Source organism: Dipteris shenzhenensis, chromosome 15, assembly GCF_047967505.1.
Source record: "Dipteris shenzhenensis isolate YYH24624 ecotype China chromosome 15, Dip_SZ_1.0, whole genome shotgun sequence".
In the NCBI taxonomy this organism is placed as follows: domain Eukaryota; kingdom Viridiplantae; phylum Streptophyta; class Polypodiopsida; order Gleicheniales; family Dipteridaceae; genus Dipteris; species Dipteris shenzhenensis.
This window is the reverse complement of record NC_141610.1, coordinates 11,450,920-11,476,132: the sequence shown is the minus strand read 5'-3', so window position 1 is coordinate 11,476,132 and position 25,213 is coordinate 11,450,920. Positions and strand designations below refer to the sequence as shown.

The 25,213-nt window shown below is 42.4% G+C and overlaps 1 protein-coding gene and 1 pseudogene across 4 annotated transcripts in view; both read left to right on the top strand.

Annotated features, from left to right (window-relative positions):
- Positions 1-1,850: 1,850 nt before the first annotated feature.
- The window catches only part of LOC147893357 (Ku70-binding family protein), a 60,257-nt gene continuing 36,894 nt past the window's right edge, over positions 1,851-25,213 (top strand). Inside the window, exons 1-3 of one of the 4 annotated variants that reach the window (XM_087385855.1) lie at positions 1,851-2,141; positions 22,179-22,300; positions 22,976-23,113. In XM_087385855.1, coding sequence (XP_087241981.1) covers positions 2,054-2,141; positions 22,179-22,300; positions 22,976-23,113 — 348 coding nt within the window. In that variant the 5' untranslated portion in view covers positions 1,851-2,053. The remainder of the gene's footprint in view (positions 2,142-22,178; positions 22,301-22,975; positions 23,114-25,213) is intronic. The other 3 variants (XM_087385856.1, XM_087385857.1, XM_087385854.1) reach the window with 3 other exon arrangements.
- On the top strand, positions 19,210-21,544 carry LOC147893358 (uncharacterized; annotated as a pseudogene).

Below are 25,213 nucleotides of genomic sequence, written 5' to 3'. Positions count from 1 at the left end.
TGCAAATTGACTTAAATTATGGTCACATTTAAGCTAGGTTAGGTAGAATCAACACCCATGTCTAAGTAGGACCCCCTATAGGCATGGCCAGAATTTGTTATTGGCATACCACCTATAGTTGCATCATGTTCATGTTTGCAACTCAAAGTACAATAAGCCCCATATGGCAAAGAATCCCAATTTATAGTATTTGCAATGGCTCCATGGTCTTGTGCCGTCAAGTGGGATCCTGCCTCCTTAGCATGTCATGCATGGTACCTAATTCAAGTTCTTGGCTATCACCACCTTGTGATCCAACCATGTTGCAATGGGCTTGGTATCATAGATCAAGTTCTCAGGTCCACCTGATATCGAGTCCACTACACTATTACATGCATGAGATGTAGATATGTTGCACTTGAGTGAGCCTCACATGCCACAAAGATGTTGGATGTCTAAGGCTTTCATTAAGCATTGAAAACCCAAGCATAGTTAAGGGTGAGCCTTTGAACTCACACCCGATAGAGGTGCTTGATTCAAATACTAACATAAGAAGAGCAAATCACATCTAACACCCATAGGGAGAGCTTTTATGAATTTAAATTGGCTAGTGGGGTGAGGGGATATAAAATCTAAGTGTGGTGAATGAGGCAATAGCAAATATTGACAACGATTTGACAATAAAAGAAAACGAGGATAGCATGAAAATTAACTCGTAGTCTTGACAATTGCAAATGTATAAAACTAGATTTCAATATTTGTAGTCATAATTCTATGTTTTAATTTTTTCTTTACTTGTTTCATGTCTTTCTTTCTTTAGATTTTATGTACTTTGATAACAAATGAAGGCATTTAAACATTCAAAAAGCTATTTTTGGGGGTTCCTAGTGCATAGCTACATGTTTTACTTTGTCATTGGAATCTATTTGTGTGTAGAAGGTAGGCATGGGAGCACGCTAGGGGAGCCATGTGGGAGCACTGTAGATGGAAAGCATCACAAACATTGTCAACTCTATGGTCTAGATTTTGAGTTAGCTAGTCCAAATTTAGCTAGCTTGGCACAAAACACCATTGGTGCATGAGTTGGTTAGCCATGGATGCTAGCACTGAATACTCATTTGGGGAGTAGCTAATCCTGCACCTCCAATCTTGCCCTCCAATTCGAGCAATCTAGGGGCCTTTGCATTCAACCCTATTAGTGCTAGTCATGTTATGTCTTTTGACATTGTCGGCCATGTATTGGTACTCAATGCTAGCAATGTTCCATCCTTTGGAGTTATTGCACTAGTGTCGGTGTTTATGGTAGGCTCCATTTCTCAATCTTGTGTTTATGTGGTCAATGGATACTTTGTTTCTGGTGCCTCTAGTGGCACAAAGGCAACCTTCGTATTTGCCTTTTGCCTGACACGAAATATTTTTCTTTGACACACATGATCAATGGAATCTTTTCAGCAAAGATATTAAGATAGTATTATGTCTTTAGTAGATTGTTTTGATAACATATTGTTTTATTATGTCATCATTGGTTTCCAATTTATTAAACTTAGCAATAGTCTTTCTTCAACAAACTACTTAATATGGTTCCATAGTCGTATTGATTTTATTATTTATTTTTATAACACAAGCATATTTTGACAAAAATTGAAAAACAATGACAAGAATGTTGATGCATAGTTAATTTCAAGAAATTGTTTTTCGTGCTTTTCCCCTTGTATCTCGATGATAAAGCACTTCCTCTACCTTAAACAAGAGTGTTTTTGTCAAGGGTATTTTTGATTATTTCAAGCACGAGGGAGTCGAGTTAGAGAGGAAAAGCTCATTGTTGGTGCACACAAGAGACGTTTTAGACATGCATTGTCTTATCACCACATGAAAATCTGCCCCCCACACACAACTCTAGGATAGCCCGTGCACAAAGTATCTCTAACCCCATGTCGAAATGTAATTGAAAATTTGTCATTTTTTTTGACTTGAGGCTAGGGTTTGCTTGCTTAAATTTCAACCGAGGACATCCACGTGGCGATTTTATTCTTGAACCGCAGCTTCACAGTGATGCTCCCCGCCGACTAAAAGTATGGAACGCGATCCGCAGGACGTGCAGTCTCTATACGGCGTAACGAATGAGGAGTGCGATAAAATGATTGATAATTCCCTTGCACACAGTACGATGCAATGAGCAACTTCTATTTGTTGTTAATGATTCTCTATCTTTGCCGGTATATAGTTGGGGATGGAATGCGCACAATATAACTTTTCCGACGTTTTTGATTCCAAAAATTTAGGCCAGCGATGGAAACTACGTTTATTTCTGCGCTCTTAGGAGCTACACCCTTTTCTTCCAAGTGGACATGTCTCCACCTCTCAGATTTTAACGTATGTAGGAGGCCCAAATTCACAATGTACATAGCTGGATACATGAACTACCATGTCGCCACATGTGGCAGACCTCGCCCACCCAAAGGGTTCTAGAAGTCTACTGCATGGAGCTTATATAGGGCGGGTTGTGGACACATGTAGTTGGGTTAGCTAGATCTGGGTTGGCCGCATCAATGAGTAGCCATGCCTCCTAAGCTTTGTTGCACGGGGTCTATGCCATGGAGTAGTAGGGCAATCTTAGGGAAGACATCTGTCCGTAGAAGTTTTTGCGAGCAAGGGTGATTCCAACTCTTGCACTGGTCTTGATTTCATAAGGCTGACCTTAGAAATTTTGGCGAGCGAGGGTGATTCCAACTGTAGCACTACCTGGGGTCATCACGGTCCTGTAAGGCTGGGGCAAAGGTTTCTTTAGAGTCTTAGGTTTCTCACCCAAATGTACTCTAGTTGCCCTATTTCTAGTCTCTAGTCTAGGTTGGACAGATATAGACTAGCCCTCTATAGAAGCAACCCATGGGCTGATGCTCTCCTATCCATCTCAGCTACTAAAGCCTCTGCAAAGGCATACAACAATGAAGAGAGAGTGAATAAAAGTAGGAGCACTACATCATGAAAGGTCACACCCTTTCACCCAAGGGACACACCTTTTCAGGTCACACTTCTTCATTTCTGAGACTTCTCTCATGTGAAGGGGAGGACATCCCCTCATACCAAGGGTCACACCCGTTCGCAGAAAGACATGCTCATACGTGAAAGGTCACATCTTTTCACGAAGGGACAAACCCCTTAGCGACAAAACTTCAAAGGGGACACACTTACTGAAGGGACACACCCCTTCAATGATGGGTCACCCCCCTTTGTGACAAAAAAGGGTGCCAAGCTCCCACCCTATATTTTTTTTTGCGCAAAAAGTAGTGCTAGTTATATTGCTTGAAAACGAGAGTACAAGAGGGCCTAAAGGCTAGCGGGCTGTAATCACAAAACGGATACAGCCTGTGGTAACAAAATACTAATTACAAGCCTCTCAGGGCATAATCATCGGCGGAGTGTGGACAAACAGCCATGGTGGGGGGGAGTAATGCCACTGAAGACTCTGAGCAGAGTGCTGGAAGAACAGCTCTTGATGGTCCCAGTCGCGAAGGAAGCGCCGTCTCTTCTCCTTCCCTGCCCAGGACTCCCCCTGAATCTGATCCCACTGACCCTTGAGCGTGTGAATGATTGTGCTCCAAATGTCCGCTAGGGTCTGGGTAGCAGAAGAAGCTTGATCTCCTAAGGTCTGCGCGCATCTGGAAGTCCAGATATGCCAGCACCCACCCTATATGAAGGGTCACAAGGTTTGTTGTCCTTGCACTCACCTTGCCTTGGCCATACACAATAGCAGCCTGCCATATTGTCTGGTTTCATTGACAAACAGCATCCGCATAGCTCCCTCTAGATCTTGCAATTTGATTGCATCAATCTTTGCTGCCTTGGATTTTGTTAGAAACTCACTGTGCCCACCTGTGAGCCCCCGATTTGAGGGGACAAGGGGCAGTGAGAGGTAGGGGGGCTGGGAGAGAGAGTGACTAGAAAGAGGCGACCAGCACACGGGCTGGTCGCTGCCTGCAACAGCAGGAAAACAGGGCCCCTTAGGCCTCACTTGGAGGCGCCTGCAGCTGCGCAGACTGGCTGCACAGGGCACCCTTAAATAGGGGCCTGTGGCAGGCCAAGTCGGCCCAACCAGGGCCACCGACCAGGGCCAACCCTGGTCGGTTTTCTAAGGCCCACCTGGTCGGCCATCAGACAGGGTACCGACCCTGCTGGTCGGTCAACTCAAGGGGCCTGGGCAGTGCCTATAAAAGGCCCACTCCTTCATTGTTTCCAGCATCCAGTGCAAGACTGAAAGCCTTCTTCCAAGGCTGTGCTGTGCACTCAGTTCTGGAGCAGTTTGTGAGAGAGAGAGTCCTTCAGTATTCTCCAGCACTCCGCTGTATTTTGTATTGCTCCCTGTGAGCTGTTTTTTCTGCCCACCATCCGGTGGATGAATATACTCTCTCTCTCTCTCTCTCCGTCCAAGTTATTTTTGAGTGAGTGTTATTGCATCTGTGATCATATATCTGAGTTGAGTGTGTGTAAGAGTTGGAGAGATCTTGGGTGGAGGTTTGAGTGATTCATTCCCTCCTATTCTCTAACAGATTTCGCCTTTAAAAAAGGCTAATTGGCCTAGGGGTCCACAAATGCAACACAATGCACCTTCTGGCTTGAAATGCTTCCATTTGCCACGTCAACAGAACTCCTCTGATTCCACTTTGACGTTGCTTATTACAAAGATAGTTTTGAGCCAAAGGGACATGAACAAGCAAGACACGCCGGAGTGCGACATTAGGCCCCAAGCAACCAGCAAAAATGGCATTGATTTCCTTCCGCTAGGTGGCGTCTTTCCATCCATTTTGAGGTTCTACACACCCATTCATATTTGCCGATCTTCCAAACAAATACTATAGTAAATGACGAGTCCTCCTAAAAGAATGGTTTCATGCGGTGATACCCCAACTTGCTCTTCTCCATATACTTGATTAGAGCTACCCTAGATGTATTTGCCTCGGGCGTATTCTGTATCAGTGTCATTCTCAAGGTCTCAATTACATCCTCTACTTGCTCCGAGAGGCTCCCCAACTCCATTTCTTTCTTTGAGTAGTCGACGTCGTGTTTCATGAGACTAGGCATTACCAATGTGAAGAAACCAGCCTTCTTGAGAATGCAGATGTGTGCAATGCATGCAGAATTTGAATGCCGATCGGCCCTCCAATGGGGAAGAGCGCCCTCGTGAGAGTACTTGTTTCTATTTCAACCTACATGCAAGGTGGGAGGGAGATGGGGATGAATGCAAGGTGAATGAAGAATGCTACTTGAGATTCACAATGAAAGGGTGATATCCTTTCGTTAATGTCCCTTGAGATCACTCAAGCTCCATCTTCCCATTTACACCTACCCTTAGTATTCAATGCACCTTAATGCACCCTTCCCTTCTTATTGCCCCTAGGACCTAGACACGTGTGTGCACATTTTTATTAATAAAATAAGTATCACATGTCCAAATTTGATGCCATCTGACAACGGCTCTAGCTTGACTAGTCCTATCTACTCAGATGATCCACCGCCATAACAAATCGGTCGGTGTACATCATAAATACAAATACATGTTTATAATAATGTTTTAATGTCTACTAATCATGGATTAGTGATCTCTTGTCATGACACCCCTCTTGCTTAAATGGGCGGAAGTCCTCTTCTGGATCCTCTCTTGTCTCTTTCTCTTGCGTACGCTTCTCTTTTACTTCTAAATTTGCATCTCCTCAACATAATCTGCAATAGTTTTTTCTTGGTAGTACACGATCTCTTCTGAATCAGAACTTAAATCCCATCTTCAAGTTCTAGTTCCTCTTGATGCTGAATATTCAAATGCAGTACCAGTGCAGTGCCTCTTTAGTATCTCTTCGTGCTTAGAATCCTCTTCTGAAAACTTGGCTGCTGAAATCTCTCTATAGTAACCTGCTCAATAAGCTAAAACATATTCTCAACAAACTGGTCAGTATTAAAACGATTCTCTCACCCAAATGTTTCATTGAACTAGGTGGATTGGCTATATATGATTTTGCGATGGAGAACTACTTAGTCTATGGAACTATAGACCTTGAATCTCTTTTTTTTTTTCAACTCTTCTATTTCAGTCCTATTTATCCTATAAGACACTCTACATGGAGGAGAAGATTCTTTATTCTCTGTCCATCTCTACAATGAGCATGCCTACTCTCTATTCAATTCACACATCCATACACCAGTGTTGGCTGAATGGATAGCATTTACTCTTGGTTCTATGTTCACCGTAGAATCTTGGGATGAGGAGGTAGAAGCCTGACCCTCTTTCTTGCTTGGATACTTTGCCTTTCCCTTTTATAGAATTGGTTTTGGCAACTTTGGCTAATAGAGTAGGACATTTATGCCATGGGAGCCCTGGCTTATGTTTCTTACATTCGAAACATTTACCCTCCTTAATTAGCTTTTTCTTCTCATCATCAGTCATGGAAGGAAAGGGTATCCATCCAGGATGTGATTGGCTGTTAACATTTTGTACAATAGCCTTCTCTTTTCCTTTGTTGAAAGGTTTCCGAGGATTCAATTTCCTCTCAGCAATCTCAGCCAATTTAGTGAGGTCTTTCAAGGTGGTTGGGTTGAATATTTAAACCTCATACCTCACTTTCGGGGTTAGGGCTGTTAAATACTTCTTCCTTCTATCATCCTCACTGTTCTCAGGTAACTCTAAAAAGAGTTTCCAGAACCTAGCTGTAAATTCAGCATTACTCTCGTTATCGAATTGCCTGAACCTTTCCCTAGCGGAAGGTCAATTCTTCTTCATGCCTCGGAGGCATGAAAGTGGCCTTAAGCTATTCTACAAATTTGGACCATTGAAGAATAGGCTCTTTTCCCGTTTGTAATAAGGACCACCACATCAAAGCATCCTTCTATAGATGTAGTGTGGCAAGAGCAAGCTTCTCGTGGTCGGTCTTATCTTGATGGGCAAAATATAGCTCAAAATGGCGAATCCAATTGAGGATTTTATCTGCCTCTCTTACTCCATCATACTTTGGAAACTCTTTTCTCGAGGTTGAAATTCGGCTCTCTTGGAGGGGGTACCTAAATCTTCATCCCCAAAATTCAGCACTCTCTTAGTCCCAAATTTTGTCTTAATGGACTGTTCAATCAGATGGCTAAGCTGAGAAACCAGCTTACAACGGGGGACTCCTCTCTCCCTCTCGCACTTGGATTATAATTCATGTGTATGGGATTTTGAGTTAAGGCGTAAACTCAATGCCTTGCTCTTGGATGGACTCGTTTCTCCCTTCACTTCTAAACGAAAACTCCCTATCAAGAGATTCTTGAAGGAGAGATGAAGGTAATTCTATACGTGGGTTATCATACTCAATATGTGTGTAACTCTCATCTATATTATCCTCTTTAGGAGGAGGTGATGGTGTTCTCTCCCTATCTCCTTTTGGTAGTGGAGGAAAAAGGACAAGTTCATTATTAAATATCCTTTCTCCTTCCATTCTTTCCTTTTAGTAATACAAGAGAGAAAATGACTCGTTGTAATTTCAGAAAAAGGGGTTTATTTTACAGCAAAAGTCAAGTGTTGTAGAGTTGGTGGTACTTATCTCTGACTCCCGCTTCGCTTGTGTCGAAAAACCACTTCAAATGACCTCTTCTTCCTTCTCTTTTAGGCTTTTCTTCTTGTATTTCTGCTGTAAACTGGTGCGCTTTGTTTGGGCTGTGAAGATCCACGCTTTTCGAAAATGCAAATGTGTGCAATGCATGCAGAATTTGAATGCCGATTGGCCCTCCAATGGGGAAGAGCGCCCTCGTGAGAGTACTTGTTTCTTTTTCGACCTACATGCAAGGTGGGAGAGAAATGACGGATGAATGCAATGTGGTAGAAAGAATGCTACGTGAGATTCACAATGAAAGGGTGATACCCTTTCATTAATGTCCCTTGAGATCACTCAAGTTCCATCTTCCCATTTACACCTACCCTTAGCCTATGACCCATGCACCTACCATTCAATGCACTCTAATGCACCCTTTCCCTTTCCTATTGCCCCTAGGACCTAGACTCGTGTGTGCACATCTTTATTACTAATCATTGGCCAATGTTACATAGTTTTGGCGGTACTATTTACACCGCTTGATCGATCATAAATACAAACATATAACCGCACCATCAAATTGGCGCCTAAAAATAATAAAGTTCTAATGACTATTAATTAACTAAATAATCATTTCTCTTGTCATGACACTCCCTCCTGCTTGAATGAGCAGAAGTCCTCTTCTGGATTATTGCTTGTCTCTTCCTCTTATGTGCACTTTCTCTTGTTACTTCTGCCATTGCATCGCCTCTTTGTAATCTGCGAGTATCTGTGGAAAATCTGTAAAGAACTCTTCTTCCATCCATTGTGCATCACTAGCTGGCTGGTTTTTAAACTTCAGTAAATACATATATCTCTTCTTTCCACGAGTACTCTTCTCTTTATGGTATACGATCTGTTCCGGAGTAAGAACTTCAGTCCCATCTTCAAGTTCAGGTTCTTCTTGCTGCTGAGTATCCAAAAACGCAGAAGTATCGCCATGGTATCTCTTCAAATTGCTCACATGAAAGATGTTCCTCATACGCCAGTGGGCTGGTAACTTCAGCTCATACGCTCTGGATCCTTCTTCTGGATATAAAGCTGCTGAAATCTGAAATGGACCATAAAACTTCGGTGCTAGCTTGACATGTTTGGTACTTCCTCTCACTGACTTGATTCTTCTTTTATCAATCTTCAATAAAACCCAATCATCCTCCTTGTAATAAACTTCTTTTCTTTTTTTATTGGCTGCCTTGGATTGTTGAGCCTGGGCCTTCTTAATATGTTCTTTTACCTGCTCAATAACCTGTGACATATCCTCAGCAAACTGGTCAGCGCCAAAAATTCGCTCCCCCAAGTGTGTTATTGGAGTGGGTAAACATTGCCCATAGATGATTTCAAATGGGGCTTTCTTGGTGGAAGTATGTACAGTGTTATTATAAGCAAACTCTAACATGGGTAAGAACTCTGGCCACCTTCTAGGTTGGTCATGGACATAAGCTCGAAGTAAAGTAATTATGGTTTGATTGGCATTCTCACTTTGTCCATCTCCTTGAGAATGGAAGGCTGTAGTAAATTTCAGTTTGGTTCCGAGATTCTCTAATAGAGCTGTCCAAAAGTTGCTAATGAAACAGCCATCATTATCGGATACAATGGATTTTGGTAACCCATGTAACCTGAAGATTTCCCTAATGAATAACCTTGCTGTTTCAGGAGCAGACAACTCTTTTTTACAGGGAATAAAATGAGCTTGTTTACTCAGCCTATCTATAACAGTGAAAATCTGCTCAAACTGACCAACCTTGGGGAAACCAGACACAAAATCCATTGTAATGTGTTCCCACCTTTCCGAAGGAATAGGCAAAGGCTGCAAAAGACCAGCAGTCTTACTTGTGTCAGATTTAATGCGCTGACATATGTCACATTGTTGAACAAAGGTCGAAACTTCTTTGCGAAGTTTAGGCCAATGGAAGTATCTCTCAATATTGTCAATGGTTCCTCTAATACCTCTATGTCCAGAATATGGACTCGCATGTAACTCACTCATGACTAGATACCGAAATGTTTTGGGTACACATATGGCACGTCCCAAAAATAAGTATCCATCCACGATGGAATAAGCTTCTAAATCCCCAACCTCATTACGTTGAATCTTCCCATAAATGTCAGTGAAGTCCTCATCTAAAGGATAAGCTTCAACCATTGCTCCTAATGATTTCTCCTTAATCACAGAAACGTGATTAACTTGGGGCCGTCTACTCAAAGCATCAGCTACTAAATTCTCCTTTCCCGGCTGATATTCGATATTTGGTTGCCCAAAGGATTGAATATATTCAGCCCATTTGATTTGTCTTGAAGAGACAATGGGTTGAGAGAACAAGTGCTTGATACTTTGATGGTCAGTCTTAATCTTGAAAGCAGAACCATATAAATAATGCTTCCATAACTTTAGAGCATGAATGACTGCCAATAACTCCTTCTCATACGTGATATATTTCAATTCAGCCCCTTGAAGTTTTCTACTCTCATAGGCAATGGGATGCCCTCCTTGCATCAACACTGCCCCAATCGAGGTACCACTTGCATCCGTACATACAACAAAGAACTCTTTGTCCATGTCCGGAAGTGTTAACACTGGTGCAGTCACTAATGTTCTCTTAAGCTCCTCAAAAGCTACCTGGTGAACCTCTCCCCACTCATACAAGGAATGCTTCTTCAACAAATCTGTTAGTGGGGAAGCAAGACGTGTAAAATTCTTAATGAATCTGCGATAATAACTACACATTCCTAGGAAGGATCTCAGCTCATGTATGTTTTTGGGTATTGGCCATTCAATTATGCCTTGACCTTTTTAGAGTCAACCCGAATTCCCTCGGCAGACACAATGTGTCCCAAATACTCTATTTCTGTCTTGAAAAACTCACTCTTCTTGATATTTAGGAACAATCGATCCTTCCTTAGGAGCTCCATCACCTTAGCAAGGTGATCCTTATGCTCTTCCTCATTCTGGCTGAACACTAAAATGTCATCAAAAAAGACTATGACAAATTTTCCCAAGTAGGGTCGCAAAACCCTTCTCATCAGCCTACTAAAAGTGGCTGGAGCATTAGTTAGGCCAAAAGGCATGACCAAAAACTCATAATGTCCAGTGAGAGTGCGAAAAGTTGTCTTATGTTCATGCCCAGCTTTCATACGAAGTTGATGATAACCAGATTTCAAATCCAATTTGCTAAAAACTTTAGCACCTTTAAGCATATCCAATAAATCATCCACTCTTGGAATCGGATACCGGTTCTTAATCGTAAGTTTATTCAAAGCACGGTAATCTATACACATACGATATGATTCATCCTTCTTCTTAACCAATAATACAGGTGCTCCAAATGGAGAACTGCTTGGTCGAATCAGGCCTTTTTGCAACAGATCTTCAATTTGTTTTTCTACCTCCTCCATTTCTATCCTGTTCATCCTATATGGGGCTCTACATGGAGGGGAAGCTCCTGGCTCTAAGTCTATGGCATGATCATCTTCTCTCTCCATGGGCAATTTGAATGAGTCATCTCTTGAAAATCGATCCTCATAAGCTCTAAGGAACTCATTTCTCTTCCGATCTTCTTTTGAGATATGAAGATCTCGTGAATCCCGTATATACACAAGATTACAATCTACCCCTCTTTTTAACAATCTTTTGGCTTGGGTAGGAGTAATCAATGGAATTGTATACACGTCCCGATCCCCTACGATCCTTATGTTTTCATCCTTATGTACAAAGCAACAATGATGAGTATGAGGATGAATAGCAGGGTTAAAATCATACCGCCATGGTTTACCTAGTATCATGTCAACGTCTTGTAAAGGGGCTACTAGAAAATCCCTTCGATCTCTATATTTTTGTATACGAAAAGGAATATTTCGTACTATGGATGTGTCTTCTTCATTGTGTCCCCTAAAAGCTCCTGAAAGCGACATGTTTTTTATAGGTTTTGGTTTAAGATGGAGTAATTTTGCCAATCTATCACTTACTAAGTCATAATTACATCCATCATCTAGGAGAACCACTATTCTCTGTCCATTCACGAATCCATACACCTTAAAAAGATCATGAGGCCCAAAGGTATTGGCTGAATGGACAGCATTCACTATTGGCTCAATAGTCACAGTAGATTTCGAGGGTGACAAGGTAGAAGCCTCACCCTCCTGCTTGGATGCCTTGGCTTTCCCTTTTACTGAATTCGTCTTGGCAATCTTAGCCAAGAGAACGGGACACTTATGCCATACGTGCCCTGGCTTATGTTTCTTACAACCGAAACATTTTCCTTCCTTAATCAACTTCCTCTTCTCTTCGTCAGTCATAGAAGGAAATGGCACCCATCCAGGACGTGATTGGCTATTCACATTCCTTACAAGAGCTTTACCCTTCCCTTTATTATTCTTAAACCGGTTTGGTTTCCTAAAAGTGGGTATATTATTGGTCTTAGATGATGACCCATACTCCTTATTGAAGGGTTTACGAGGATTCAATTTTCTCTCGGCTATTTCAGCCAGCTTAGTGAGGTCCTTAAGCGTGGTCGGGTTAAACATTTCAACCTCGTACCTTACTTTTGGGCTTAAAGCTGCTAAATACTTCTTTCTCCTATCTTCCTCACTCTTTTCGGGTAACTCTAGAGAGAGTTTCCAAAATCTGGCTGTAAAATCTGCATTACTCTCATTATCGAACTGCCTAAACCTCTCCCAACGAAAGGTTAGGTTCTCTTCATGCCTCGGTGGCATGAAAGTGGTTTTTAGTTGCTCCACAAATTTAGCCCATTCATGAATAGGCTCTTTTCCTGTTTGTGACAAGGACCACCACATTAGAGCATCCTTCTGCAGATGCAATGTGGCAAGAGCAAGCTTCTCTTGCTCGGTCTTGTCTTGATGGGCAAAGTATAGCTCAAAATGACGAATCCAATTGAGGATTTTGTCAGCCTCCCTTGCCCCATCATATTTGGGGAACTCAATTCTCTCTCGCGGTTGGAATTTGGACCTCTTAGAAGGGTTACTCAACTCTTCATCCCCGAAGTTTAAAGTCCTCTTAGTCCCTAATCTTGTCATAATGGACTGCTCAATCATATTGCTAAGCTGGAAAACCAGCTTATCAACAGGAGTCTCCTCTCTTCCTCTTGCACTTGGATTAGAATCCATGTGTATTGGGTTTTGAGTTAAAGGCGTGAACTCATCACCTTGTTCTTGGCTGGTCTCATTTCTTCTTTCATTACGAAAGGAGAACTCCCTATCAGTAGGTTCTTGAAGGAGAGACTGCTGTAAATCTATTTGTGGGTTATCATACTCAAGATGTGTATAACTCTCACCTAATCCATCCTCTTCAAGAGGGGGTGAAGGTGTTCTTTCTCTCTCTCCTTGGGGTAATGGAGGAAAAGGAATAAGTTCATTGTTATATGTCCCTTCCCCTTCCATTCTTTCCTTTTATTAATACAAGAGAGAAAATGTCTTGCTGTAATTTCAAAAAAGAAGGTTTATTTTACAGCAAACTTCAAGTGTTGTAGAGGTGGTGGTACTTATCCGACTCCCGCTTCGTTTGTGTTGAGAAGACACTTAAAATGACCTCCTTTCCCTTCTCTTTGAAGCTTTTCTTCTTGTATTTCTGCTGTAAACTGGTACGCTCCGTTTGGGCTACTTGTTTTGAGCGGATTGGAGCTCTAGATACCGTTATAGGGGTTGCTTTATGGGTGGATCACTCCCTTAAAATCTTATTCCGATCCGACTTCCGGTTAGGTAGAACGGGAATCCCTTTTTCTCACGGTTTAAGGGTACATTCACAGGGGGGGGGGGGGGGCAAAAGAGAACACCCCGTTCGCCGTTGAAGCCCAAAATTTTTCCGAAAAAACCCCTTGTCTCAGAACCTCGAGATCGGTCGATCGTGATCCTTTTCCGCCAACCTCTCTTGCGACTTCCGTCGTTCGCAACTGTCGCCCTCTTCTCGTCCCGCTCGTGGATCGTCGCTGCTCTGATACCAAATGTGAAGATCCACGCTTTTCGAAAATGCAAATGTGTGCAATGCATGCAGAATTTGAATGCCGATTGGCCCTCCAATGGGGAAGAGCGCCCTCGTGAGAGTACTTGTTTCTTTTTCGACCTACATGCAAGGTGGGAGAGAAATGACGGATGAATGCAATGTGGTAGAAAGAATGCTACGTGAGATTCACAATGAAAGGGTGATACCCTTTCATTAATGTCCCTTGAGATCACTCAAGTTCCATCTTCCCATTTACACCTACCCTTAGCCTATGACCCATGCACCTACCATTCAATGCACTCTAATGCACCCTTTCCCTTTCCTATTGCCCCTAGGACCTAGACTCGTGTGTGCACATCTTTATTACTAATCATTGGCCAATGTTACATAGTTTTGGCGGTACTATTTACACCGCTTGATCGATCATAAATACAAACATATAACCGCACCATCAAATTGGCGCCTAACAATAATAAAGTTCTAATGACTATTAATTAACTAAATAATCATTTCTCTTGTCATGACATGGGCTACTTATTTTGAGTGGATTGGAGCTCTAGATACCGTTATAGGGGGTACTTGGTGGGTATCATTCCCTTAAAATCTTGTTCCGATCCTACTGTCCGTTGGGGAGAACGGGGGGGGGGGTTTCTTTTACCCATGGTTTAAGGGTTTTAAGGGTCTATTCGCACGGGGGGGGAGTCACCTCATTAGGACACCCCGTTCCCGTCCAAAGACCCAAAAAATCAGAGATAGCCCTTGCCTCGAGGATTCAAAATTCCAGCCAAGTTTGCCTCCAAAACTCAGGATTCTGCTAAAGAATCATGCAACCTTTCCTGCAACGTAGTTTTCTTGTCGGAATGTTCTGCGTGCCTCGCCTCCACAGAAGGTCCGGCCACAAGATTGTTTCGCGCATAGATCTAAGTCCGTCGCGTCGTTTTTGGCCCGTATTGTGCTGCGTCACTGTCGCCTTGTTCACACCCCTCCCTCTAGCACGGGTTCCCTTGCGTTCCCTGTCTTCACATGCGACTGCTTCTCGTGCCTTCTGCGTTGGCTGTTGTCCTGTGCGTTTGTGCCCTCCCTCGTTCTCGCTTCTTCTCGTTTTCTTGCCGTCCCGACAGTGGATTGTCGAAGCTTTGATACCAACTGTGAAGAAACCAGCCTTCTCGAGAATGCAGATGGGTGCAATGCATGCAGAATTTGAATGCCGATTGGCCCTCCAATGGGGAAGAGCGCCCTTGTGAGAGTACTTGTTTCTATTTCAACCTACATGCAAGGCGGGAGAGAGATGGCAGATGACTGCAAGGTGAATGCTACGTGAGATTTACAATGAAAGGGTGATACCCTTTCATTAATGTCCCTTGAGATCACTCAAGTTCCATCTTCCCATTTACACCTACCCTTAGTCTATGACCCATGCATCTACCATTCAATGCACCTTAATGCACCCTTCCCTTCCTATTGCCCCTAGGACCTAGACACGTGTGTGCACATTTTATTAATAAAATAAGTATCACATGTCCAAATTTAATGCCGTCTGAAGCAACAGCTCCCAGCTCAACTAGTCCTATCTACTCAGATGATCCACCACCATAACAAATCGGTCGGTGTCCATCATAAATACAAATACATGTCACACCATTGACATATGATATATAATAATGTTTTAATGTCTACTAATCACGGATTAGTGATTTCTCTTGTCATGACAACCAAGATCCTTATCTGTAGTTTGTTGTTCACCCTTGGCACGAGATATATCCAATTCGGTCATCTCACTAGGCTTTACTTTGTCTTCAAGATAGTCATCCGCCTCAAAGGTTCCTTCTCCCCAGGATGTACTCCGTTGCTCTTGTGGCTACTTCTTCTTCTCTGAAGCAATGCACTTTTTGCATTTTGAAATGTTATGGCGTGGCTTGCTACAATTGTTGCCATCACCCTTGCTAGAAGGAGATGAGGTACCAACATTACTCTTAGGCTTGCTGAAATTCTTGCCCCCCTTCCCTTTGCCTTTATGGTTAGTGGCAAAGGCTTGATCAACATTCATGGAGGCACCCTGGTTTGCATAGCTGTGCACCTTTTGCAAAAACAACGTGCAAAGGTATAGTGGTTGGGGTTACCCATGGCCACTAACCTCAATGTCGTAGTGAAGCCCTGATAAGAATCAAGAAGGCCACTCAGTGTAGTGGAGGATCTGGCACAATCTCATCAATGTCAATGAGCTGCTCTCTATGATGTGAGTGGGGAGGTCGTAGTAGCTAGTCCCTGCTATGTGTGATGGAATGGTTTTCAATCTTATGAGTGACTATCGTGAGATTGAAACTGCACTACGTGTTGTATTTTTAGAGGATGACTTTGGGATGTTCCTGGATTCATATAGATATATGAGCTGCTGTCTTTAGTCCTTGAGAGGTCAAGTAGGCATCCATACTGTCCCCTTTTTCCAATTCAACACCAACTAACTACTTGCGTAAAAAGGCAACTTAATTTGACAAGGACCTAGTCAATCTTTTGACAACAAGTAATGGTCCACCCAAGAGGATAACTAAGATGGCGTACCAACTGAGTAGGCAAAATAATTTCACTTGGCCATACAAGACTATGCCAGTCTTTTGAATGCAAAGGCAACAGGTGAGATTTCTGAAAATTCACATGAAGACCAACAGCTAGTCCATATAAAGAAAGAGCTTGCATAAGCATGGAGAGATCCCTTTCAGTGTTTCGTGGCACAAAAAAAGGATCACCTGCATATGCCTGAGCAACCATAGGTCGGCTTCTAGGAATCTCCAATCCATGTAATCTCTTAGTCGCCACCAAATGATCCATATATTGAAGCATGGGATGAGTTGCTATGGCATAGAAAATGGCTGGCAGACCGAACAACGGAGTGTCCAAAATTCCGAGATATCTTGACAATATGGATGCAGCTTTACTGTCACTATAGAGCCAATAGATAACATGCTGCAATTTATGACCAAAACCCAAAGCTTGCATAGTCTGCAGAATGAAATTCCATTGAATGGTTTCAAAAGCCTTGGCAATGTCAACTTGCAATAAGAGAATATACTGCTCTGTATACTTGGCATATTCAATCCCAACATAAGCATTTGCAATATTGTCAGTGATATGCTTAAGCAGTGATTCACAGATTGACTTCTTAGGCAAAAGCTTTACAAGCCCTTTCTTCCAGGAATCTGGCATGTGTTGATTTTGCCAAGCAGTGTTTATCATCTGTAGCAAAGGAGACTTGAAGAGATTCCAATATGCAAGGAAAAATTCTGCCCATCCCAACCAGGGGATTTTGATCTACCACATGATTTGACAGCATCACTTAATTCCATTTCAGTGAAATAAAATTCCAATTCCAAAGCCTGTGCTGGAGAGAGAATAGGAGTGACATGCTGTAATAAATGTTGCCTTGCTTAAATAACTTCGTGTGAGGGTGGATCTCACAAGTTGTGCTCGGGAAGAGTTCCGAACACCATCAGAAAGAAGAGCCTCGCAAATATTTTCAGAATGCCTCTTATATTGAAGACTCTTAAAAAAAGCTTTAGACGAACATCCTTTATCCAAGAAAGCCCTCTGTCGTGCCCGAGTCTCCCATTTAGAACATTTTCTATTGTCATTACATTGCAGACCATGTTTAGCCTGTCATTTCAGGTCGTCTCCATTGAAAGAGCCCTGAAATGACTAAGTTCAGTGAAAGACTGACAATCAACTTTAGCCTGGGCCACCTTCTCCCTCAAGTCTTCATATAATTTTTGCCATAGTCCCGAATCACTGCTTGCATTCTGGCAACAAAAGCAACCCAAGCATAATCAATGTCAAAATGCGACTGTTGCAAAAGGGGCTGAAAAGCATTCTTAACCATGGCCTAATATTCATTATGCTCCAAATAATTGTTATTGACAAGGAGCAGCCTTTTGTGTGTCAGCCAATCATCTGGCATGTCATGAAGAGAAATCCTCAACCATAGAGGGGCATGATCAGAATGCGTGAAAGCATAATCGACCCAAAGTTTGGTGGTGAGATTATCATTGTGCTGAGGATTAATCGTGTACCAACAATCCAAATGGGCCCGAGAAGAAGACTGAGCATTTTTCTGAAAAGTATAACCTGGCAACATAGGGTGTGATTCTTTTGGTAGCAGCTCCACCCTTTGGATCAGCTATATTCGGTTTTTTTTCAGTCTCATAGTCTCTTGAAGACCTTAATAAACTTTCTTGTTTTCTCTTTCTCAATTTAGAGGTGCAAATGAATAAATGCAATTTTAACTCTCTCTCTCCTCCTCTCCCTCCCTCTCTCTCTCTCTGTGTCCCACTCTCCATCTCCCTCTTTCTATCCCCCTCTCCATCTCCATCCTTCCCTCTCCCTCCCTCTGTCTCTTTCCCTCCCTTTGTGTCCTTGAACTCTCTCCCTCTCTCATAGTCTCTCTCTCTCTCTCTCTCTCTCTCTCTATCAATGTCTAGGTGCATTATTTGTGTCCCTTATTGCACTCTCAACTCTCAACCTCTCTCTCTCTCTCTCAGTCTCTCTTGCACACTCTAATTGCTATCTATCTATCTCTCTCCCTCTCTCCCTCTCTTATTCTCTCTCTCTCTCTTGCATAAGACAAATATACAAATATCCACATAGATTTAAAATTACAAATATCTATCGCTTTATCATTCATAGACCATAGAGAGCCATCAATCTAGAGGTGCAAACTTAATAAATACAATCTTAACAATGAATGAAACAACACTTTGTATTATTTATGATTTCTATTCATACATGTAACAATGCCTCATGGCCAGGTGCATTGTTGAAGCACTAAGAATCCAAGCAACTTGATATTATGAAATACTTGTCATTATGTCTCGACTATCTCTAAAGTATGGGGGGGCAACAATTCCTACAAAGGATACCTTCCAGAGATCATCATGGCTTAGCTGAATTAATAAGTTAGACCAGTGATGGCGCTCAGAAGCCAACATATGAGTATGCCATAAGTGTTGTCACCCTGCTGAGGAGCATTGTTAAAATCTCCACAAAAGAGGCATGTTGTCTCCAAGTGTATCTGTGCATATCAGCCCAAATCAAACCTCTACTACGAGAGGATTGAGGCGCATAAACGGATGCGAATTCAAAAATGGATGAGACACTGTATAATCAGCCATCGGCCTTGATTATCATCGAGTGTACGGAGACAGTACGGGGGATGTCAGGCTGTACGGAAACAGTACGCGGGACGTCAGGCTGTACGGAGACAGTATGGGGGGCCTGGCGGGGACGTCAAACGGGCTTGCAGGAGATCCAAAATGCCATAGCTGCTCTCCCATAGTTGCATATGAAATGCGTTTCATACAGCCCCAATTTTTGGAAAGGGTTCAAAAGGGGGCAAAAAAGCGATTTGACGCATTTCGCTGTACACCCGTGCACTCCGTACGTCCGTACGCTCTGTCCGTGCAGCCCGTATGTGCCCCCAATCATCCCCAATGTGCATTCAATCGTCCTTTCTACGGTCTACCCTTCTTCTTGAATTTTGGCGCTGCATCCTTTCATGCAGGCTGAAATCTGCTCTTTCTGATTTTTCTGAAATCTAATGCTCCTCTCTTGATTCATCTGCTCATCTTGCATGCATGATGTAGGCTGCAAAGCTGCAATTACTTTTGCTGTTCTACATCGCTTTTTGCAAGCAAGAAGATGCCTCGAAAAGGTAGTGCATTGTGGAGCAATGTCACCTTCAATTCTTCTGGTGCACACTATGATAAGAGTGGCACAGGCAAGTGGACCTGCAACTTTTGTGCTGAGCCGCATCATGGGACATTTCAAAGATTGCAGGCTCACTTTTCTCGAACAAAGGGCTTTGGTATTGGCCCTTGTTCTCGTGTGCCAAAGGAGGTGTATGATGGCTTGAAGGCCTGGAAAGCTAAAATGCTAGGGATTCCAATTGATAGAGTCAATGCATGGGATGAGCTTGAATTAAATATCTCAGCTATTCCAGCATCACTGAGGGAGGAGAATGACATTTTGCAGATGTTGCAGTCTTCAGGCTCCAGGCCCATAGCTAAAAGAAGTGCCCTTCCCTTGTTTAAGAGAGGAGATATGAAGGCAGCCATGCAAAAGGCAGCTATGAAGGAGGCAACTAGAGAGGTAACAAAGTTGTTTGTGCAATGTGCATTGTCTTTCAATATTACTCAAACCGCTCGTTGGAAGTCTGCTATGCGAGCTATCTAGTGTATTGGGTGTGAGTGGGAGGGTCCGAGCTATGAGACATTGCGTACAAAAGAGCTTCGCCATGAGAAAGAAGCATTGATGAGAGAGGTAGAGCCTCTGAAGGGAACATGGCAGAAGTATGGTTGCACCTTGCTATGTGATGGCTGGTCAGATGTGAGGAAAAGAAATGTCTACAACATTCTAGTTTCCTCTTGCAAAGGAACTATGTTCCTTCGTGCTATAGATGCATTAGCTTGAGGGACAGTGGTGATAGGTGCATATATATCGTCTCATTTGCGCACAGCTATTCTTGAGATTGGTGTAGCAAATGTGGTGTAGGTGATCATAGATAATGGCTCCAATTGTGTGTCCATGGGAAGGATGCTTGAGGATGAGTTTCCCACTAGTTTGGACACCATGTGCTTCTCATAGTTTGGATCTTGCCATTGAGGACATGGCAAAGTTGCCTTGGGTTTCTCAGATATTTTCTAAAGCTCTGAGCATGGTAAATTTTGTAACCAAAAGACCCAAGGTCTTGAGCATGTTCAGGGAAAATAGTGACCTCGACCTTCTAAAGCCCTCGAAGACATGGTTTGCTTATATGTTCGTAATGTTGGAGAGGGTTGTTCAAGTGCGGCATGGCTTGCTGCGCACAGTTGTTTCCTGTGACTGGCAGCAATGGGGGGATAGGAATGAGCCCAAAGCAATTGGTTTCAGCCGCATGGTCATGAGAGATGCATGGTGGGAGGAGGCTGCAGCTCTAGTGAAGACAATGAACCCCATGTACGGCGTTCTCCGATTGACAAATATGGAGGGGAGCACCATTGGGCTTCTCTATGAGTTCATGGACAAAGTGGGGGAAGCCCTTGATGTGTTTCTCACCTATCTGCAGACAGGTATCCCGTACTCATGAGTCATCCTTTGAAGTTTAGCATTTTTCCAATTAGCAAAGTGGCAATGCTTAGAATTCCTTTTAATCTATGTTTTTATTTTTTCTAAACATTATCGGTTTTGCCTTTGATTCATAATTTCTTATGAAGGATTGAAGACCTTAAGGAGATCTGGAACACGCGTTGGGATTGGTTTAATAGGCCAATCCATACTGTCGCTCATATCCTTCATCCTCTATGGAGGAATGAGCAGCAATATCTCTACAGAGAATTAGAGGATGGGTGGTCAGCTTATATGAGCAAGATTGTGGGAGATGATGATGATCTGCTTTTGAAGTTGGAGGGTGAGCATCTTCTTTTCTTTAACTGAAGCGGTGTTTTTGGATCACGCAATGCACAGAGAGAAGAGACTCAGCTAGCAGCAGTTTCTTGGTGGGTTAAATATGGCATTAAGGCACCCCACTTGGTAATACTTAACCCTAGAGGCAATACTTTCTTATTACTTGAAAACATGTGGGTATAGCTCAGCAATTGGAAGCTGCCACTAAATTGTAAAGGAACAGATTGTCCACTGTGCAATTGGAGAGGTTGGTCTTTTGCCACTGCAATCTACGATTGCTCGAGCAAACAGACTACCCCATTGAGCCTCGGTAGGTGAATCCCTACAAAATCGACATCACAAAGTGCAAGGAGATGCCGGTGATTCCACCTGAGGAGAGGGATATCTACGCCATGTCGTACGAGGAGATCACGGCTTCATCTCACCGCACCGATCCTCCCAGGCAGCTGGTGCCAGTACTTCGATTGCACCTGCATCTCATGAGGATGCTTTTTATGAGTCTTCTAGGAGTTCCAGTAGCAGTGAGGAGGAGGCTGATGAGGACATGGATTTGGTTGAGGAGGAAGATGCTGACATTGATGATGAGGCTTGACTTTTTGATTTGTGACTTTGTCACTTATTATTGATAGACAGTACTTTGGATTCCATTTGTAGTTTGACCTTTTTACCTTCATGGTCCATCACCATGGAGGTCTTGGGAGGTTCATTGATGACTCTAGTTTTTATTATTATCAGTATTCAGTATGTATGATCAGTATGATCAGGATTCAATATGTATTATCATTCATTATGTATGTGTGAAGATGATCATTGAGTACTCTAGTATGTATAATGTATGATCATTGATGACTAGCTTTTTGTATGATCAGGATTCAGTATGTATGGTGCTTATACTTGATATGTATGTTTTTTGTATCATGTCTGCACTATGGAGTCACTTACAATCTTTATTTGCACATTTTTGTATATGGCATGATGCATACCCTAGGTATAAATGCACATATTTTCACATTCCGAATGAAACCCGTTTCATTCATTTTTCGAAACCCGTTTCAAACGTATGAAACCCGTTTGAAACCTCCCGTTTCAGAAACTCTTGGCAACTATGTGCTCTCCCCCCCTACACACACACACACACACACACACACACACACACATGGGGAGAGAGAGAGAGAGAGAGAGAGAGAGAGAGAGAGAGAGAGACTCAGTTGGCATGCTTGCAACAGATCCAAAGGTGAAATACATGAGGGAATCCCTTGAGAAGGCTGGATGTCATGTTGGGCGGAAATTTTTTAGGGCACAGGTGTGCAACATGGCTGCAGCTGGAGGCTATGACATGAAGCAAGGGGTGTGTATTTTTCCTCTGTCTAGCTATATAGAGATCATGCTCATGGTGTGTTCTGTCTATTGTTGCAGTGCATGTGGTGCATTGAAGACTTCCCTGGACCAAAGCAATTGTACAGTAATAGTTTGCTTTTTTTATAGAGGTCTTGCTGCCTCATAATGGGTTCTGGAACATGATCTTGAAATGCTTAACAATGAGAGTGCATGGGAATCAACAAGATGTACAGAAGATTGTCATAGCTTTGGAGTGCGCTTACATTTAATTTATGGGAATTTCTTGTTGACAAAATGGTTAAGTCAATTTACCTCTGAGGTTATGCTTTATCTGATTGTAGTTCTCAGCTATGCTTAATTTTGCTTCGATGGTGGTTCAAGCTTAAGTTTAGGATGGACTTGATTTTCAAAGGGGCTGGGATCTTTTGAGTTAAGTAAATTAGATTATTGACATTTGTACATGTGTTGGAAAAAGATGTTTTTCTTTTGTGTTGTAATTTGTGCACTTTTGCGAGTTACCTGACCTCGAGTAATGTTTTGTACTTGTCTATCTTTTAATCAGAGTACTCATCGTTCTGTAAAGGAGGATGGCTGCATGCTCATTAGCACTGGGATGGTGGCATTGACTGCCAAAGATCTGGTTCATTTAAAACTGATTTGCTGTCCTTGTCTTTCTGTGCAGTAGATTGTAGTCTGCAGCAACACTGTTATATACCAGGATGAAGTTGACCATATCTTGACACACGAGTTGATCCATGCCTATGATCAATGTAGAGCAGCAAATTTGGACTGGAAAAATTGTGCTCACCATGCCTGCAGTGAGGTGACATACTGTGGCACATAATTTTTTCCATTTTTAGAGAATCACTTCTGAATGGATGATTGGGATGAATTTATCAGTAATTTTAATTGTGAGTATTGATGTAAATTTATTGTAGTCAGGAAGTGATTGTTGATGTATTTTTGTAAGCTTTCAGTGAAACATCAGGGATTGCATCCTGCAAAATGTTTCAAAGCTAGTCATATACTTTGACTATGTGAGTGGAAAATCTTTTTAACTACATCAAGTTTGTGTGAGACAAAATACTCCTCTTATATACAAGCAATAGCAACTGTCAACTGCTACTGCTGGAGTTTGCATCCCTCCTAGTGGAAGATGCTTTAATGGAGAACATAGGCAGACATTGTCATTACCTAGATTAGAATATCGCTGAAAGAATTGGCTTCATCTGCTCTGCATCTTACCAGTGAACACTAGGCATTGTTTACAGCCAAGGGAGGGACTTATGATCGGTTCATATGGTGAATTCTTGTTTGTACAAGGAGTGCTTTCACACAGCTGCAGGTGTGCTAGTTTGCGATTGGGGTCATGTTGCTGTAGGTTGACGCAACACTATGTTTTCCTTCTGATCATGCAGTAATTTTGCAGAGTTGGGCAAAGTGCCAGCAGAGGTCACAATGACCTGTAGTTTGGGATAAGTTTCTCTCAATATGCAAGGCGATTGGAGGGAGCAGCAATTTGCTAGAGTGATCGAACTGGAATTGTGTCATATGGATCGTGAAGTTTTATGGGAGAGATGAGCTCCCTTTGAGCTGAATTCAATGGACTGGTTAATATCCCTTTGATGCATGTGAAGACTTCGATAATGGTCCAACAACTGATGAAAAATCCAGCTAAGTGTGCACAATAATAGCTGTATGTGGATGTTAAGTTCGTGAGAAAGGAACGAATGCACAATGTTGGAGAAAGCTGAACTGTACAGTTTTGCAGACACAAACATCCACACACAGTCATAACACGTGTACAAAATAAACTATCATTCAAAATATGTGATGGATGGAAGTTCCAAACATATAGTCCATGGTGTTAGCCTTCTCCTTTAGTGCTAGCCTTTGTCATGGCTGAGTTTGCCCTTCACCTCCGGAGTGCCGACAAAAACTCAGTACGAAGACTTTGTATAAATGGATGCTCAAGTATGTGTGGGTGTGTGGATTTGTATGTGTGAGAGCATACTTTTATACTATGGTCTACCCCCACTGTTGGGCGCTGATGACATCAGTGGGGATGTCATAGTAGCTAGTCCCTGCTATGCGTGATGGAGTTTATGGTTTTCAATCTTATGAGTGACTATCATGAGATTGAAACTGCACTATGTTGTGTTTTTAGAGGATGAGTTTGGGAATGTTCTAGGTATATAGTCCATGGTGTTGTAGCCTGATGTTACATTCCGTGTGTCATTGACGAGGTTGTTCTCAACTTGCAAGGATCATAGATACTCAACTGAAGAGCATCTGATTTAAGGAAACTCTACTTTTCATTTATAGTAGAATAGTGGTTGAGTTTAAGGAGGTATAATATGTCCTTTCATGACTCAAAAATCTTTTGTGCCACAAGGTTTGCTTGCAGGTAATGGTGTCAAGATTTGCTAACTTGCGGACGTTAATATAAAATTGGATTTTTGGAGGATAATCCACTTAATCTTCAGCAAAGTAGCATGGAAGTATTCTATGAGACGTTAGATATAAACAGAATCTCTAATGGGATGGTAAAAACCAATATCTACTTAATGTTTTGTTCATCAACATCCAATAAGATGGGGTGATGGTCTGTGCCAGTGTCGATCCTTGTCTACCCAAAATATCTACAAAATAGGCTAGCTCATCAATGTACAGCCCAAAGAAGGGGGACGGAATAGAGAGGGGCCTCCTATTTCACTTCAATAGTGTTGCTCACCTCCTTGGATAGTCCTTATGTGGTGCGCAATTTGGCTTTGCTTTCACGTACAAAGCCATGACTACCCATATAATATTGGTCATATAATATTGGTAGGATACCTAGGTGCCCAAGTCCAAATTCTTTGGAATTACCACTATACAATATACTACAAGAGTTATTGGTTGTGGTGCATAAGGAACACTAATT